The sequence below is a fragment of the Hippoglossus stenolepis genome, chromosome 19 (assembly GCF_022539355.2).
Source record: "Hippoglossus stenolepis isolate QCI-W04-F060 chromosome 19, HSTE1.2, whole genome shotgun sequence".
NCBI classification, from domain to species: domain Eukaryota; kingdom Metazoa; phylum Chordata; class Actinopteri; order Pleuronectiformes; family Pleuronectidae; genus Hippoglossus; species Hippoglossus stenolepis.
This window is the reverse complement of record NC_061501.1, coordinates 12,273,419-12,291,993: the sequence shown is the minus strand read 5'-3', so window position 1 is coordinate 12,291,993 and position 18,575 is coordinate 12,273,419. Positions and strand designations below refer to the sequence as shown.

The following is an 18,575-nucleotide window of genomic DNA, read 5'->3' as shown; positions in this document are numbered from 1 at the left end:
GATCAGCACGTAGGCACCGATGTGAAGGGGTGGGGTCCTGATCAACAACATGCCCGTCACGGTTCTCATCTCTGGCACATCCCCCAAAAATTAATAAGTATCTGAACAAAAGCAGGGAACACATTCCACAACTCCACCACCAGAGGACAGGTAGTTCATACCAAATATGGATACAAGCTACTGTTGCATCATTCTCTTATCAGTTAAAAGCACCAATCACAGTGGAAGCAGTACTCCCTCACCCGAAGTTTAAAAATGTTAAAATAAAAATACAGCAAGCGCAAAAGGTTTGGATGAGAAACACACTCCCGACCTGCTGCGAAGGAAATAGTGTATTTAATATCAAGGCATGTGATGTGATATCTTTGAGCAGCCATGTGGGAGAAAGGTGCATCCTCCCTCAGGGGATACAGTGAGAGAGGCTGTGGCACAGACTGGCCACTGGGTGGTGATCAGAGCTGAATGAGAGGAGGGAGAAGAGTGGATGAAATGTTTGAAACGGTTTTTCACTTGATCTTATTTATTCCTCCAGAATCCACTGCATCGTGGTTTTTAGAGCAGATGTGATCCTGCTTGTCACTGAGCACAAGGTAGAGAGGAGACGAGGCACCATAGAGATAAATTAACACGTCACAGTGAATCTGAAATGCAAAATATATTACCACCTCCTACTGTGGGATTATTCACTACAGGATATATTTAACATGAGGCTATGACTCAGATAAACGCATGATATAAAAATGCACATACATACACACACACACAGTACAGAAACAACACGCGCAGAGAGTCGTGAACACACAGATACAGTACATGGAGGAATGGAGATGAGGGCAAACATACACAGTTACATAATCGTGGGAGGAGAACTTGTTCCATATTCTGAACTGGTTTTTGTTGCAACACATGATGTGGTCATCAGCTCTGTTGTGAACAACTGGGACAGCAAAATCACAGAGGGTGGAGACGCTAGGAAAACAGGAGGTAATTGGCTATAGAAACAGGATAACCTGGCTGTGGTTCCACGTGAGTGGGTACTGACCTTTGGAGCCAATTGAGGAGCCTTGAAATGTACCATTACTCTGTCAAAGTTGCAGATTGTAACATGTATTTTATAGATTCAAAGTAATACTTTACTCTGAAAGCAGAGCAGCTTAACAGACTTCAATATGGATTCATGTTCCTGTTCTTAAACGTTGTGCTTTTAGTTGCAAGAAGACACTGTTTAGAATAACTGAGGTGCCCGTGTGGCAAGTGCAGCTCAGCAGAGGCCTTGTGTAGAAAAACGTTTGTAGTATCTGTTTTTTTTTAAGCGAAAGTTTTGGATTCCAATATTAGTAAAAGGCACTTAAAGATATTTATGCTGACACCAAAAAAATGTCTGGGACCCTGGGTGAAAACTGTAGAGCAAAACAAAGTTTAGCTACATGTGCAGAAAGTATAACCAAAACTCTGGAGTGTTACGTAACAGTAAACTGTCTAATTCTGTATGGCTGACTTTGTATTCTAAGTGAGGAGTTCCAAACAAAGTCGAATAATTACGTGCAATGACCAGAACCAAGTTGATTTAATAATCCGGTTAAAGTGGTGATGTTTTGAGACCAGGTCTGAGCTAGCAGGGATCTTACAGGAGCTGGTTGGTAGAGATGATGCTCCCACTGGTGTTTCCAGTGAACAAGTTCCCCAAAACTGTCTGAATGTGTCGTCATCCAGTCGTGACAACGGTCTGCAGATAGAATCCATGTTTGAAAACCTCCGTCCCGTGTGTTAAGTCTGTCGTTCTTGCCCGTGTCGGTCACACCTGTCCTTTAGTCTGCTGATGGATCCAGTCGGTGAACTTCACCACCTGCGTGTAGACGCCGGGGCGGTTTTGCCTCGCGCAGCCCTCGCCCCAGCTCACGATCCCCGCCAGGAACCACCGTCTGCTGCGCTCCAGACACACCAACGGACCTCCCGAGTCACCCTGAGGCCACAGACACACAAACAGGGACACAAAAAAGTTCAACACTCAAAGAAGAGGCATTCAAGTACAGTTCTGTCTTTCAAACTGTGCCTGAATGGCTCATGTTTTTTGTCTCTACCATGGCGAGACAGTGCGTTGGCTTGGTCTCACTCTTTTTATGAAACATCATAATTTCCTGTGATCTTATTACGACCAGTTAATTTGTTGCCTCAATGTTTCCTGTAAAAAGCTCAACCTCTTCAACTGTTGCTGGAAATCTGTTCAGTCTGCTGCATGGCGGCGCCGTCACATGGTTTACACAGATGCTCTGGGGAACTAATTGAGTCACACTGGGAATTTTGTGGTTATGACGAAAGGTAAAATTACATCACAACAAACCTGGGAATTTGTTTTAACAGTGGCTGGAATTTAACTAAAAACTCATACAGTAACACTAATGCACACACTCACCTGGCAGGCATCCACCCCTCCCTGCATGTTCCCAGCGCACAGCATTCTCGGAGTTACGGCGTCGTCATACAGCTTGTTACACGTGTTCCTGTTGATGATCTTCACTGAGGCCTCTTGTAAGCGAGAGGCCAACTCACCTTCAGTAAACACAAACACACAAACGGAAACATTTTTGGAGAATGGAGGCAAATATTTGTGATCTAGCTCTTCAGTTTCATCAGATACTTTTAACCAGCTCCTACCGTCCTCCATGAGGACCCCCCAGCCTGTTACGTAGCAGTTGGTCCCTGTGGAGAAGATGTGTGAGGAGGCGGGGACGCACACAGGCTGCACCAGGTCATTGAAGAAGACGGGAGCGCTGAGCTCCAGGAGGGCGATGTCGTAGTCCGAGGTGAACTGGTCGTACTTAGGGTGGAGGAGGATTCGCCGGATCTGTCTGGTGGCTGCTCCGTTGTTCCCCACGGTCATCATACGCATTCCCATGTAGGCCCGCCATGCTCGGGCATCTGAGTATCTGCGAACAGACTATGCATGAAGAGTACGCACACGTGTTTTTATGACTATCATGATGAGGCATCTTTCTTACTTAATAGCATCTGAGTCCTGGAAGCAGTGAGCTGCAGAGATGAGCCAGCGGCTGGAGACCAGCGTGGCTCCACAGACGTGGCCGTAGCGATCCATCTGGAGGCTGACCTGCCACGGCCAGGAACCCGCTCCGGCATCAGAGCCGCCAACTATCTTGGTGCGCTTCCTGGGCCTGGTGCCACAACCTGAGGAGGGAGAGACAGAAAGAAAGGGAGACCAAAGCAAGGGAGGTCAGAGGAATTTCCTCTTTAGTCATAAGTGCTAAACCCGCATTTGGTGGGCGAGTACTTACTACAGCGCATTTCATCCGAGCCGTCATAACAGTCTTTTACTCCATCACACTCAGGGTTGATCTTACCAACACACTTTCCATTGGCACATTTGTAAGAGGACGAGGAGCAGCCTTTAAAATCTAGAGAGAATAAACCCATAATTATCCAAAAAGAATAAAGAATCTCGACCAGAGTTCTCATATCCTCTCCTTTAACCAAGTTTCATGGTTTTCCAAGAGTAATTTTTCATAATCGTACTTACAAACCAACAAACAGAGGATGGACGGGGGTGAAAACATAACTTCCTTAGCGGATATAGTGATACAGCATATTCTTAGAAAAATTACTCATCAGACATTCAGTGAAAAGAGTAGTTTCTGATGTCATGACTCACATGCTCTGGTACAGTTGAGTTCATCGCTGCGGTCTTTGCAGTCGATGACACCGTCACACATTGAAGACTTTGGCAAACACAACTTGTTGGGACACATGTGATAACATTTACTTCCTGACGGGAGGAAAGAAAACAAACCGCATTAACTTTAGATCTGAAAACGCAGCGGATCACATGCCTGTGTTACATCATGGTGTCAGTGCTCACCACAGGTGCCCTCCTCGCTGCTGTCATCACACGTGCTCTGACTGAAACACTGGCTGCTCTGAGGTTTACATTGGCCGTTAGCACACATCACCTCCCCCGGCCTGCAGGACGCTACATGGTTTATACACATGTGCACAGCGAAACAAAAAAAACACACAGAAAATCTGAGTCAGCCACAAGGTTTGTGTCCTCAAATTCAAAATAATAGTTTTACTTTTACAGATAAAAGGAGAGAGGGAACTACACAGAGGATAAATAACTTGAGATTTCAGCAAAGACGACAAGACAGGGGGGGGGACAAGCGTCCAGCTCTTACAGCATTTAGCCTCGTCCCGTCCATCTGAGCAGTCCTTCACTCCATCACACACCTTCCTCAGCGGGATGCAGCGGCCATCTCCACAGCGAAACTGACGAGGACAAGCTGGACACAGACGGCAAGAAAACTTCATTTTAATTGTTTGATTGGTCAATTGTTTTTTTCTTCAACAACCATGTTTACCCGTGGAAAATCCCTAAGGGGGATTTCACTCACTGCTCTCTGGAGAGAAGGCTCTGTAGAGCAAGTAGAAGCCCTTGTGAGTGAGTGATTCATCGGAGCGGAAGTGAAGGGAGAGTGGAGAGGAGTACACTCGCTTCCTGCTGCTGTCTGACACCGGGTTACACAGTCTGGAGAGGGAGCAGCAAGAACGTTAGAAGTTTATATCAAACATGCAGCCACAACATCTGGAATGACTACAACAATTGTGAGATAAAACACATAATTATTGTTATTTTTTTCTAAATTGCACTGATTCGAATGAGTTCCCCTGTATGCGTGCACCTTTGTTGAAACACAGTTCAGTCATGACTCACTTGACCCCTCCGATGTCCAGCCAGTCTTTCTCACATCCGTCCGATGACGGGGAATCCTGAATGTCCATCGTCACGATCGTCATGGAGATCAGGTATCCTGGCAACGGCGCCTGATAAAGAAAACCCAAAGATGAATAAAGACTGCAGGAATGGGGACAGGCTGAATAACAGAGGGGTGATTCACTCTTTCATTCTTTAGTTTCGTCTTTTACTGTTACTGACACACTCACACACAGGTATGTATATACACACACGCATGTAACACACCCGTAGTGTCCAGACGCAGTCTATATTCGGAGGGTAATAGGAAGGGTAGTAGGGCGAGGAAATGGAGCCGTTCCAAGAGGAAAGAGATCCTCCGCAACCTGCAGGGGGAAATGGCGACATAGGTAAAGACACAATAACACCAAGGCAACTTAAGTCCACATATGCCAATCATTACAACGGAATAATTCCAGCATGAAGGCAGCAACACAGTAGAAATAAGATTTGTGACAGACTCTGACCTGCTTTCGGGATGGCCTGGAAATATGCTTTGAATATCGCTCCATCTCTCTGTCGGCTGAAGGAGAAGGTGACTAACATGACGTTCCCAGAGGACGTCAGCTTCATGACCGGAGACGAACCCAGGACAGGCAGACCACACCACCTGAGACAGGTACATGCATCACATCCAGCCACATATACACATATACACATCTGAAAGCGTTAACCTCTGACCTCTAATTGAAGGTCATTTACATCTATTCAGACAATTAAAATATGCTAAAGGCGAAACAAAAAAAGACCATTAACTCTCTTTACCTGGCAATGATCTTGTTCTGCAAAGGAAGCAGGAAGTCGTAGGCCGAGAGCTTGTGGGCAGTGCAGCTTCCTGGCGTGGCACCATGCAGGGTGAGGATAACCAGCCGCACCACGTGACCCGACGGCACGCGTAGTCGCCACTGGTAGTACGGTTTCTTGGGACTCACGAGGCTCAGCGTGCGGTTGTTGCCGTATTTGGCGTAGAGGTCAAAGGACATTGCTGCGGAGGAGTGATGTGGATATTATAATAATATTATAATGTCTTTACGGATCACATTAGTGTGAAAACAACCATGCAGGATTGGTTCAATGCTTCAATTCATAAATTCACCACCGTGTAAGAAAGACAGGATGTGCTGTATCAAGACAGAGACGTGTTCCTCTCACCTTGGAAGCCGAGCTGCCACTTCCCACTCTGCAGGCTGTTGGGATTCTTTATCTTGCCTGATTTTTCATCTGATTCAAAGTCATCAGGGTTCAAACCTGCACGAACACACACACACGCACACGCACACACACACACACACGCTAAATGCTTACTTAAACATTTATTGATAGTTTTTTATGTTTATATTTGATTCTAGGCCTCTAGAGCCTTGTGTGTTTAAGTGTAAACTATTGTCAGTATCAGTCCATATTAATACACTAAAAACTAGTACTTTAAAGATATTAATAAAACATTGGTGAAATTATTATAAAGCATTTATAAAGAGTTTTGTTAATTACTATCATTTTCAAACCAAGTTTGTATTTGAAATGTTATAGCGTGTTAAGCATTAGTAGAGTTATTGTATAGTCGTTAAGTAATATCTATAGTATATATGAAAAAAATGTCATGTCTACATGTGTGTGGTTGATGTGCATGCAGAAAACAGTGAGAGCCTCTACCCAGTAGGTGGAGCATGTCATCATCCTGCTCCATGTAGTAGCGCTGCTCATTGCGGCTGAACCGCTGCACCTTGTTGCTGCCGGGGAGCCTGCGCTGCAGCTTCTCCGGGCTGGACATCCGGATCGCCATGGCAACATCGTCCGGGGCGTAGAATTGACTCCAGTAGAAGACATTGAGCCCCTCTGCTCCTTCACTGTCACACAGAGGGTGAACTCTGAACTTACAGACACACAGAGCTGAGCATGATATTGTCTCATTCGTGTTCTTTCTGTGGGTTTTGCTTTGATGCAGCTTACCTGAAGGCAGTAATCCCTGAGCGCAGGTAGTGAGAGCTCCACGGAGACGACTCGTAGAGATCTGACAACTGAAATGGAAAAAAGTACAATGACGAGACAAAATGAACACACCTGTCCGAATGTGAGTGTGTGTGTGTGCGTGTGTGTGTCAGACTCTGCATGTGTGTATGTTGACTTTGAACAGCACAGAGCTCCATTGTGTTTCTACCTGCTGACTGTGTACAGGTGGGCCCTGGGCAGTATGGGCTCCTGGGCACCTGTTCTTTAACGCTGCACATATAATATAACCACTCAACAACCACCTCACAGCTGATCACAGGGGGCATTACGGCAGATTTATGGGAACTTCCACTAATCAAGTCCCCATTTCCCAACTGCTGAGCAAGAATGTGCATCTGAGTGTCTGCTTCAAAAAGCCAAATTCCACGTCTCATATCTCTGTCCGACCCTCAGTCTATCTGTCATCCCTGCATGCCCTACTGCCCTGTCTCTCCCTCTCACCTCCAGTGTCAACCTGAGGTTCCCCCTGCTCTCCGTCGTGCACAGAGCGGCGCACAGAGCAGCTGATTGTGTGAAGGCTACACAGACAATGTTTTTATTGAAGGCCTGCTCTTCCTCTCACTCTTGCTGCCTGGGCCTAGCTGGGCTCACAAATGCCGGGCTTGTCCTCGGCCCTGAAAGGGCCCTGTCCCTGGGGCTCCTGGGTACTCGCACAAACACTGTGCCCAGCTCCTGTTTCAGCTTTACATTTAACACCGACAGGGAGAAGAACAGAAGACAGGAAAGTGGTGTGCAGGAAAGAAACAAGGGAGATAGATAAAGGAGGACAAAGCAGATGAGGAGGAAAACCAACAGAATAAGAATGCAAAGATGGAGGAGAGAGGAGGGCAGCCTAAAAACACATGTAGCCTCCTGCAGTCAATCATATTAATGTTTGAGCAGCGACATCAGCCTCAGCCTGGAGTGGGAAGGTCAAGCAGAACTCTACAGTGTCATTCAGAGGGGGGGAGGCAGTGACGGACAGGACCACAGCTCCACTTACATAATGGTTCAAAGCCTGAGCCTGCAGGTGGAACTGCGGGGAGGTGGAGTCAGTCAGTTCTGAAGAGAAGCTCAGGTTTGGGAACTCCATGCTGCCTCCGAGGAAGAACACTGAGGAGGGCGGCGCTGAGGAGGAGGAGGAGGAGGGAGAGATTTGAGACACTGTGTGACTGAAGTCAACATAAACACATCTGTGAGGACAGAGGAGAAAACTACTCACATGTTAAGTAGTGGATGGTCAATGCAATGGCAGCTGTGAAGGGAAAGAAAGGCAGGAGACCCAACATCCACCGCCTCCAGGAGCCACAGGCCAGAGGTGGCCCCCCCTCCGCCCTCTGCTCTGCTCCATCCTCAGGCTTCGTGGGGGGGCTCAGCGACTGGGTGGGCCCCTTCAACTCCCCCTCTCCCTACCAGAGACAAGAACATGACTCAAATATAATACCGGCTTTTTTATGCCTGTGCTCAAGTTGCTTGTAATTGTCTGGTTTTTATTTCTATTTGACCGAAGCAGAGGAGCAATAAAGACAACGCAGCCTATCTGCCAAAATCAATGAGCCATCGATTTTATGACTGAGCGGACGCTGATTTACTGAGAGCAGCGGTGAACATCTTTGAGCTGAAAGGATCTCCTTAAACATTGAGGGGTTGGCAGGACTCCTCGGGGGAGCAGACAAAGCGTGGCTAGAGGGGTCTGCTTTCCCACGGCCTGGCCCTGCGGTGTCAGCACTCAATCAAGTGGCATGGACATTCACGAGAATCAGGCCCCTGAGTCCCTAGAGACGCATTTCTGCAGGCGAGGATGACTGTGTTTGAGGGCTTTGATTATTAAGCATGCAACCAATGTTGTGAAAAATTTAGAAAATTCAGAAATTAAACAGTCTACTTTGGAGAGATGGTCGGGGTAAATTTCAGAAAAGAGTTCCTGCAGGAGCCAAAGTCCTGCACAGTGGAAAGAGGGATGTCTTACCTGTGCAGCAGAGCAGCCGGAGTGTCCATGCCCAGAGACGTAGTACACTTCACAAATTTGGCTTTTGGGCAGAGTCCTCATAGCACTGTCCCGTTTAGCTCCGGAGAGGCGATATGCAACAATACCTCAGGCATAGAAACGATGGAGAGAGGGAGAGAGAGGGAGAGAGGAAACCCCCACTGTCGCTTCCTTTGAAAAGGTAAAAAAAAAAGCACAGAAATCCGACCTGAACGGCTCGGATGCGGCCGGTATTCACCGCCTCCAGTTTACCTGAACTGGGCGGCAGGTGTCACACGGAGCCCCAGAATGCAGTGCGGGGGACAATGGGAGCACTATGAAAGGGTACAATCCCCACAACCATCCGTGGCACAGATATTGTGGGCAAACTTCCTCGGTGTGTACGCAGGAGTTCAGCTCGGAGGGACAAAAGAGTGTTTGAGGGGCAAACGTGTGCGAGGTTTTACTATCGGAGCTTGGCGGCCGTGCCCTTGGATGCTCCACTGGGGCGTAAAGCAAGACAAGACCTGCAATTGCAAAATCTGGCATCAAATATGTCCCTAATTACACTGGAAGAGAATTTACAATCTCAGTCTTTTGATGAAGAAGAGTCAAAGAGAGGATAAACACCTTTCAAGGCCTTTTTAGATTAAGGAGGACATTTCTCATCAACGTCACCTTGGAGTTTCACCCAAGGGCAAACATTGTTGTTAACCTGAGAGAAAAAAAACCCCACAAACACACATTGTACTGTGTCATATTTTTTAATGTGAGCAACAGAATATTTAAACATCGGCTGCCGCTGGCTGCTGAGTTTCCTCATGTCAGCTGATATGGCTGTAGATCCAAGAGGTGAACTTGTTGACCTTGGTGTAGACGCCAGGCAGGTTGGGTCGCCCACAACCCGCCCCCCAGCTGACGATACCAATGAGGAACCAGCGACCCCCGCCCGGTGCCTGACAGGACAGAGGACCCCCAGAATCCCCCTGAAACACAAAGCGTACAGTTAATGAAGGTAGAAAACAGCAAATGGCAGTTTTACTGTTCACATGCAGGTATAGGAATCCACTGAGTCAGATGGGAGCTCACCCGACAGGCGTCCCTCTCTCCGGAGGGGACACCGGCACACAGCATGCGAGACGACACGGGGCCGTAGCTCTTCTTACACTCTGTCTGACTCATTATGGAAACCTCTGCTTTCTGCAGGACTGACGGCAGCACCTTGTCTGCAAGAGAGCAACACCATGGACATGAATCATGCTTATAAAGAATGCAGGAGCTGATAAAGAGGATCTCTGTCACCCTACCATGTTCACAAAAGTGGTGTGATACAGTGACAAATTAAGAAGGAAATACAGACACATCGTGCAGTTTCATCGTGTATTTGACGTATAAGGGGAACTGAGTCATATCCGAGTTACTGCTCACCCTCCTCCGAGCGGTATCCCCACCCGGTGACCCAGCAGCGGTGGCTCTTGGTGACCGTGTGGGAGGTGGGCGGCAGACACACGGGCTGGACCAGCGCGCCGAGGGAGGAAGGCCAGGGCTTCTTCAGCTGCAGCAGGGCGATGTCATAGTCAAACGTGTACGCGTTGTAATACTCGTGCACCACAATCCGCTGGATCTCCGCCACATGTTTGGCACTGCCCTGCGTCACCATGCCCAGATGAGCGCTCCACTGACGCGGGTCTGACAGCCTGCAGAGTCAGAGGTCAGAGGTCAAAGATGCTGAAGGAGGATGTTTTCTAAATTATACTGGATGGAGAAAATAGATAATAATAGACACGATATGTCCAGTAGGTGACAGGTTTGTTCATGAAATGAATACAGTGAGTCAGGAGTCTTGTAAATTTTTTTTGTATTGTTGTTTTTTTAACAGGGACAATTCAAAAGACATTTATTGCAACAGATAAAAATAAAAACTGACTTAATAAGGTCACAACTTGTCATGACTGAACTGTTTATATGATAAATTACCAGATGATAAAAGGTCTTATTATTACATTAAAACATATATGAGCTGGACACCAGAGGTAAACACGGGATAAATCTGATGGGTCACACTCACAAAAGTAAATAAGACACATTTCTTTGAAACAAAACTTTCCTTTCTCAGTCTAAAAACGTATGTTCACCTTCGATGTGTGTTTTCGTGGATTCATATGTCAAAGAGTATGTTGCCGATCAGCAGTGACGGTCACTGACCTTTCTTTGCTGAAGCAGTGTGCAGCTGAGATGAGCCAATTAGAGGAGAGGACAGAGGCGCCACAGTAAAGGTTACCAGAGAAGTGGAGGCTGACCTGCCACGGCCACTCCCCTTCCACGGAGTTATCGCCACCCACGATGCGTTCGGGGCCCGAGGAGGAACCCACCTTCTTTACCGGGGGCGGACGACCACAGGCTGAGGAGCACACAGGGATGGAGTTTGTTGTTATACTGGTTTTAATGTAAACCAACATACAGGTTTGCAATGTGCATGTACAAAAATGCGCCTGTTGGTTTTGATGTATGCACAGTTGTAAATCGACACATACATTATATTTCATATACTTGTTATTGTGCCCTACGACAAACTGTACCCCAGTGAGAGATGTAAGCACCACGTTACCACAGTGTGCATGTGTCGGTGTGAGTCCACAGTGTGTGTTTGTACAACTACAGTGACCACCTACGCTGACACGCTGAGTCATCACCACGACAGATGGATCTGCTGCTGCCTTATTAAAAAAATAGTGCCCTCGATGCATGCGTGTTCATGTGCACACACAGAAACACACACACACACACACATCTGCTAAGTATCAGTGAGCGATCAAAGAGCGGCCTGTTCCTGTCACCTTGACTCCTCATCGTGATAAAATAACAGCAAACAGAGAGAGAGAGAGCTATTACAGCGGGGTCACCTCAGTGCTGCAGGTCAGCAGGTTTGGAGCTCGCTGCTCAGTGGATTATAAAATGACCACTACTTCCTCATGAGCCCACATTGAGGGTCTGGAAGAGAACGGACAGTGTCGCGGTTGCACGATCACTATGAAAGAAACGCTTGATGAAGGGCAGACAACTCAGGTGGGACCAAACCAAATGTGTGTGATCATGGTTTACATTAACGTGATATATCATATTTGATCTGGACTTGGACGTGGAACAACTGGAACAATATGTAGAACTAGAAATGTAAGGTGAATAATTTGGGTGATTATAAAAAGGTGGTATACACTAGAGAGCTATTCTAGTTCTACATATTGATAGATCCTGACATTTAGGGTGAACTGATAATCTATTGAAAAAAGGGAACTGGTTTTCCAAAATCCTACTTGCTACAGTTGTGTGCCTCTGTACTGTACAACCTGATGTGGAAGGGTGAAGGGGAAATTGTTGAAAATGTTGTGCGAAACATGTTTTTTCTCTCCAGGTGAAGCAGGAGACTCACCACAGTCGGCCTCATCACTGCGGTCCCGACAGTCATGAACTCCATCGCATTTAGCGTTCTTCTTCAGGATGCAGGAGCCACTGCTGCACTGGTACCTGATCGCAGAGCAGGGGGTTTCTGAGAAAAACAGAGAACACGTCGTAGTCAGTAGCACGAAAAGACTGAAAACATACAGTTCTGTTTTTAACTTAAGTGTAAATATCCAAACCCTGAGTGCAGTTGATCTCATCGCTTCCATCGGTGCAGTCCGTCTCCCCATTGCACACAAACAGAGGATGTGGAGGACTTTTGCCGCCACATTTCATCGTGGGCCTCGCTGCCAAAACATGCATCATTCTTCCATCATGTGACTTTTTGCATAAATGTTCACTACACTAAGATGCATTGTCAGATGCAAGCAATCGAAATGGAAAACTACGAATAATTATAATTGACGTACAGCAGAAGACCTCGTCGCTCTCGTCCTGGCAGTCGTCCAGGCCGTCACAGCGTCGACTCTTCTCCACACACAGGCCAGTGGAGCACAGGAAGTGGCTCTCTGGACAGGCTGGAAGAAAACAGCGAAGCCCATTAGGATTGTTGGAGTCCACTCTGAAAACAAAGTCGTTGACTCACATCCACTGTGAAACGAAGTAGCTGCGGTAATTTCCTACACGTACAGATTACAGTGAGTCACGCTCTGCTGCTGCGGCGCTTACGTAGGCTGATGTTGTAGCTGCTGTATGACGCCTGAAACGGCTGAGCAGAGTTTCGTGAGCTGCAGCGAAACTCCACCTCTGGGCTGTGGTCGGTGATTCGAAACACCGTGCGGTGTCCCACGTAGCTACCGCAGAAACTGTGGGAAGAGAGCAACCATCAGAAAACCCTGACAGGATGTTGTAGGATGCAGTAAAACACAATTGAAAACTATGTAAAAATATCTTGACTGGAAGTTGATTTGGCCTCGATTTGATTCTTCCAGCTTAGGAAAACAATATAATATAGAATAAGATAAGAAAAACTTCAAATTTTCTTTTAAACCTATATAGTATAGTTGTACGCACATACATGATTTCATTGACTTTCCACCAGCCGTAGTCACAGCGCTTCATGCCCTTTGGTTTCAGTATGTAGTTCTGAAACTGCAGAGCGACTCCTAAAGCACGATTAGAGGTCTAGAATAAAATATAAACACAATCAATCAATAAAAGCCATTGAACCTCAGTCATATTATACATATATATGTGTGTGTGTGTGAATGTGTGATGTACCTCAAACCTCCAGGTGCAGGAGCACCGAGGGGGCAGCAGGCTGGGGTAGAAGGGGCTGTAGATGTGACCAGGGACGTCAGGCTCGAACTGGGTCTCAATTTGAGACATGCAAACTGAGAGACAGACACAGAGGTAGGGATTATACTTCAGACAGTACTGTATGTCACATGGCACTTTTATGTATAAGAGTTCTTCACAGTCTGGGGTTTAGGACACTCAGAAGAGCCTGATAGATAAGTGTGAGGGGTCAGAAGATGATGGATGATGAACCAAGGCCCAACAGTCCCCTTATGAAACCACATTTAAATTCACTAGATCCAGATTATTGGATCTGCAGCAAGTAGCACACAGTCATAAATATCAGTGCCCTAAACATTTTCATCAAAATCTATGAATTATTCTCTTGAGAAATCAATGAAAATGTAAAAAAACGTGTTATTACGAAATGTTAAGGAAAGTGAGGAAAAGATTCCTGGATGTGCGCCAAAGTTTAATGGATTTTTTCCTTGACCCAAACCACATCAAGTTTCATATTAATCATTCCAGGAGTTTTTGCACAATCCTGCTGGCTAACACAGAAAAACAAAGGAAGACAAAAACATAGTCCTGGGTGGCCTAATAAATGCTTTGATCCAACTGCCCACAACTCATGGACAAATTAAGTTTGTGACAAAGGATCACATTCACATTTTGCTTCTGGACACAGAATGTGGACATGAGCTGAAAAAGATTGGCAGCCACTAAAAGATAAGCAGGTAAATGTGTCATACTTTCTTCTGCGATGGCCTCAAAGTGTCCTCTGAAGGTCTTGTTGCCGTCCGTCATTCTGAAGGACAGCAGCATGACGTTGGAGGTAGAGACGAGGGAGAAGGAGGCGGACACTGGCTCACACAGCCTGCAGCACAGATACACACCTCAGTACATGTCAAATTATCAAATTAAACTCAGAAATATCAAGAGAAATGTGGCAAACAGCTCATTGCATTTGTCAGAAGAGGCTGTGAGGCTCTGTGATCCACTGGGAACTTCACACTCACCTGTGCAGAATGCGCCCTCTCATGGGCAGCAGAGCGTCGTACACCGTCAGGGCGTCATGCACGCAGTCGCTGGGCTCAATGAAGAACGAGGTGATGGTCAGACGGACGAGGGAACCGGGGGCGACGGTGAGCTTCACGTGGCAACTCACACCCCCCCACGATGAAAAGACGTTCAGAGGGACCCTGGCCCCAGGATGGTTGGCGTGCATCTTATCGACACACTGTGAGCCGGCTGGGAGGGAAGAAAAAAAGCTACTCATTGGAAAACAAAAGTACCAGAACTTTTATTTATCTGAATGAAAGGTTTTTTCATCTACCTCCAGCATTTGATGTGTAGTCTGAGCGCTGGACAGCTTCAGGGGGACACAACAATCAGTCTCTGCATTGGGGAACACACTGAGAACACGTGGACCGAATTACAGACGCACCATTGATGAGGATGGAGTCTATGTCCACTGGAAGACTCAGTAAGTAGCCGACAGACGTCCGGTTCCTGAGGCTGGTGTGGACGGAGTCTCTGAAGATGACGCCCACACACTCCTCACACACAGCAGTGCTCCTCAGATGGGGGACCACGAACACCATCCAGAAATGCACCAGCACGCCATCTTTACTGTTACTGGACAGGGAGAAACACGTTTATACTGAACCTTTAAAAGTGTGCATCGTGTGTTGTAACCCCTGTCAGTTTGTATGTGAGCAAAATTACACAAAAACAACTGGATGGATTTCTACAAAACATGGTGGAAAGATGCAGAATGGTCAAGAAACCAAACCATTAAATTCTGGTGTTGATCTGGAGCAGGGGATGGATCCAGGAATTTATTTTTGCTTGCTTTAACATTGTGATATAGGTGTGTTTTTAAAAATACAGGGAATAATGAAAAAAAAACCTTTACAAAACATTTAGCACATTTCTGAGACTTATATCTGTGAGTGTATAAAATCTGGTGCAGCTCGACTGAATCTAAGGGGGAATGAAGGGAGAAATGCACCATTCCTTTAAAATGATGATGCTTGAATTTGGAATCACAGGCCAGAAACTGAACACTAAACATCAGCTGGTCCCCTCTTTGCTTTTAGATGATGACTAACACACATTTACTGTACCTGAGGTCTGAAATCACAGCTTGCTTGTAGAGTCTGGCCACTGAGGACATCTTGTACACGTTGCTCACCTATGAGACACCAGCAATTAACGCTAAGACTCCCCGAGCCGACTCACCATCCTGTGAATAACAAGGCTACACCGAACCATACCACATGTTGTATTTTGTTTGCCATGGACACAAACTCGTGGGACTCAGCCTGCCGGTATTCGGGGATGAACTCCACGTTGGCAAGACGGAACATCCCGGCAAAGTACGCTCCGCTGTTGCTTTCCCTGCGGACTGAGGAAATACATTCATAATGTGGATCATATGGTGCAGAATCTAAATAACACAGATACACCACAACAACGTGGGACATACAGTACTGCTCTAGACCAGAGGTCTTCAACAGGGGGTCCGCGACCCCTAGGGGGTCCGTGAAGGTACTGCAGGGGGGGGTCACGAAATTTTTGGTTGATTAGACAATTTTGTATTTAAAAATTTCTTTTCCAACCAATTTTTTTTCCACAAATTTAAATGTCTTTAAATACACATTAACATGAATCTGTGAATTATTTTAATAGCTCAGTGTTGTATGCAAGATGTATGTTTATAAATGGCAGTGGCACGGCCACCCTGCACTTTGCACGTTTAAAATAAAAACATGGATATATGAACCTGTGTATTATTTGAATAGCTTAGTATTGAATGCACATTAACAGGGTAGGTATGTTTATACATGGCACTAGGCCCAGTTTAATATAAAACACAATTTTATACAATATGTATAGTAGGGGGTCCCTGCTCCATCTCTCCATCAGTTTGGGGGTCCTTGGCCTGAAAAACGTTGAAGACCCCTGATCTAGACCCAGAGTTGACACCGAATAGGTAAAAACACAGTATTATAACTGTAACGATATTGATTTACTCATTTTTAAGTATAAGAATCCTTTCACTTACATATGAAGACCCACAGCAGGGACCATATGATCACCACCACCACAAACACCACCGCCGCTATGATGAGAGTCAGGTGGGGGACGTTCAGCAGGCGGGCCCACAGCCTCTTGAGTCCCTTGGGCTTCCGTCTGGTCTTCCTGTACTTCCTGCAGAGCTTCTGCAGAGTGTGGTCCACTGTGGCCACCTCCACTGACACGTCTGCAATCTACAGCCAGAGAGAGAGGGGGGGTCACATTCATGCTCTAATGCAAAGGGCCATTAATGCAGCAGTAAATCTGACTTGCCCTTTGAAACAGTCACTTCTAATATGTCCTGTTTCTAATAGGGATGTGGTCAATGATGCCGAAATAATATGGGGATAACAAACAAGTGTCTTGATATTGCAGATCGCTCGCCAAGCGAATGAGTTCACTGAGAATTCAGAGACCGTGACCCTGCTGCCACCATCATTCCACCTCATCCAGGTCAGAGTGTAACTTCTGCCAGTGAGGTTATGTTTTCATTTGCATTTGTTAGTTAGTTAGTTGGTTGGCAGGGTTACGCAAACACTACTCAACCAATGGAAGAACAATTACGTTTTGGTGAGGATCCAGGAATTTTTCTCCATTTCTCTAACATTTTCTTTGATTTCTCAGAGATTAAATAAATACATTTAAAATAATCCCCAGACAGATGGACGTGGGCCACTTGAAGCAATGATGCAGCACTTTTGTTTTCTTGTGGTTCCAATGGGAGCCTAAAGTGTCCCACTTGTAAAATAGCAAAACAACAGCACAAAACAAATAAGGGCCTTTTTTGTGCTCTAGGTAAGGAGTAGTCAGGATGAGAAGCTAAAGTAGCACATGTGGTAAATGGTGACTGTGTCCCAAATAGCACAAAACAAATACAGGCCACCATTGGCCCCTTTTGGTAAACATGCGGTATTGACGTGGCTTAATTGTGGTGCAGATATGGCAAAAAGAAGCAGACCACCCAAAGCCACCATTCCACACGGTATGTGGGCCAAAGCAGGGCCAAAACTATTTTGCTATATGAAGGGGAGCGATTTAGAGGGGTTCAATTAAAAGCCAGTTCTAGTGAATTTCAATGTGGTTTCATTAGAGGCCTTGAGGGACGTAAGCGCTCTGAGCCTTTCCAGTTTAGAATATAATAGGCTGAGCGATGTTAGTTAATTCACATATGAACACTCGTGTTTTCATGCAGTGGAAAACCACCAGTGTTCATGAAGTTGTATTAAAAACTGGAACATGTAGCTGTCGACAGTTATGTAATCTTGTGTCTACAGGCGATGACGCCTCATTACAGGTCACTTTAGCTTATGAAGGGGAATGTGTGAACGAAACTCCATCAGTTTTTCAGGACTCATTGAGTTACCCAGGGCACATGTATTATTCATTCAGTGTCATCCCATACTGTGCAAGTGGCTCTTAATCTATCACAAGTTAGCAGGGTATAGATTCCGAATAGAGGAAAAATAAAGATATTTTTATGTTTTACGTATATTTGAATCAAGCATGAAAACAAATGTGACCTCAGACATTTTATGTGCGAGATTACTGTATTTTTACTTTACTTCTGTTGCTCTCAAACTTTAGGGTTAAATCTGTTGAAACATTTATGGTCATTATACAATTCTTGACACCAAGCTTAAATGGAAATAACACAAAGTTAAGGGTACATCTTACTTACACTAGCTGCGTCCTGTTGAGCTGCATCATCGTCTCTGCTCGCCGGCTCGTTCTCCTCACGCTCTGCGCCCATGACACGGTCATCCCATCCAGCCTCTTATCATCTAACTCCTGACGTTTGGTTTCTTAGATCCATTCTCGGCTCCCTTCGGAATGAAAACTGCCTCACAAACAGCCAGCAGCAGACACAGAAACGACGTTGGGAGCCACACACAGCCCAGTGTTTGGATGCACAGCTGACAGGTGCGTGAAACCAGATCCTGCAGTGGAGAAACAGGGAGCTCGCCTCCTCCACTTCTATGGATAAAGTTTCACTCATTAACGCTTATCGCCGAGTTTGATCAAACTCTCATGAACCAATATTCAGAAGCCAACAGTCACCAGCAGCAGCAGCAGCAAACA

General features: G+C 46.1%; 2 protein-coding genes across 2 annotated transcripts; both read right to left on the bottom strand.

Annotated features, from left to right (window-relative positions):
- Positions 1-515: 515 nt before the first annotated feature.
- LOC118098706 (suppressor of tumorigenicity 14 protein homolog) lies at positions 516-8,801 on the bottom strand. The gene is made up of 19 exons (XM_035142774.2): positions 8,721-8,801; positions 7,974-8,160; positions 7,755-7,879; positions 6,713-6,780; positions 6,416-6,609; positions 5,915-6,010; positions 5,528-5,747; positions 5,230-5,372; positions 4,991-5,088; positions 4,724-4,833; positions 4,404-4,537; positions 4,188-4,292; positions 3,872-3,982; positions 3,665-3,778; positions 3,291-3,410; positions 3,000-3,183; positions 2,656-2,927; positions 2,414-2,550; positions 516-1,963 (listed from the first exon to the last, which is right to left on the bottom strand). The coding sequence occupies exons 1-19, from the start codon at positions 8,799-8,801 to the stop codon at positions 1,796-1,798; spliced, it is 2,667 nt and encodes an 888-aa protein (XP_034998665.2). The 3' UTR covers positions 516-1,795.
- A 661-nt stretch (positions 8,802-9,462) lies between these two features.
- tmprss7 (transmembrane serine protease 7) lies at positions 9,463-18,570 on the bottom strand. Its single transcript, XM_035142775.2, has 18 exons — positions 18,175-18,570; positions 16,486-16,690; positions 15,695-15,825; positions 15,545-15,612; positions 14,863-15,053; positions 14,752-14,787; positions 14,435-14,666; positions 14,168-14,292; positions 13,398-13,510; positions 13,195-13,301; positions 12,846-12,982; positions 12,587-12,694; positions 12,356-12,463; positions 12,148-12,264; positions 10,923-11,118; positions 10,146-10,414; positions 9,807-9,943; positions 9,463-9,703 (listed from the first exon to the last, which is right to left on the bottom strand). The coding sequence occupies exons 1-18, from the start codon at positions 18,244-18,246 to the stop codon at positions 9,542-9,544; spliced, it is 2,514 nt and encodes an 837-aa protein (XP_034998666.1). The 5' UTR covers positions 18,247-18,570; the 3' UTR covers positions 9,463-9,541.
- Positions 18,571-18,575: the final 5 nt, after the last annotated feature.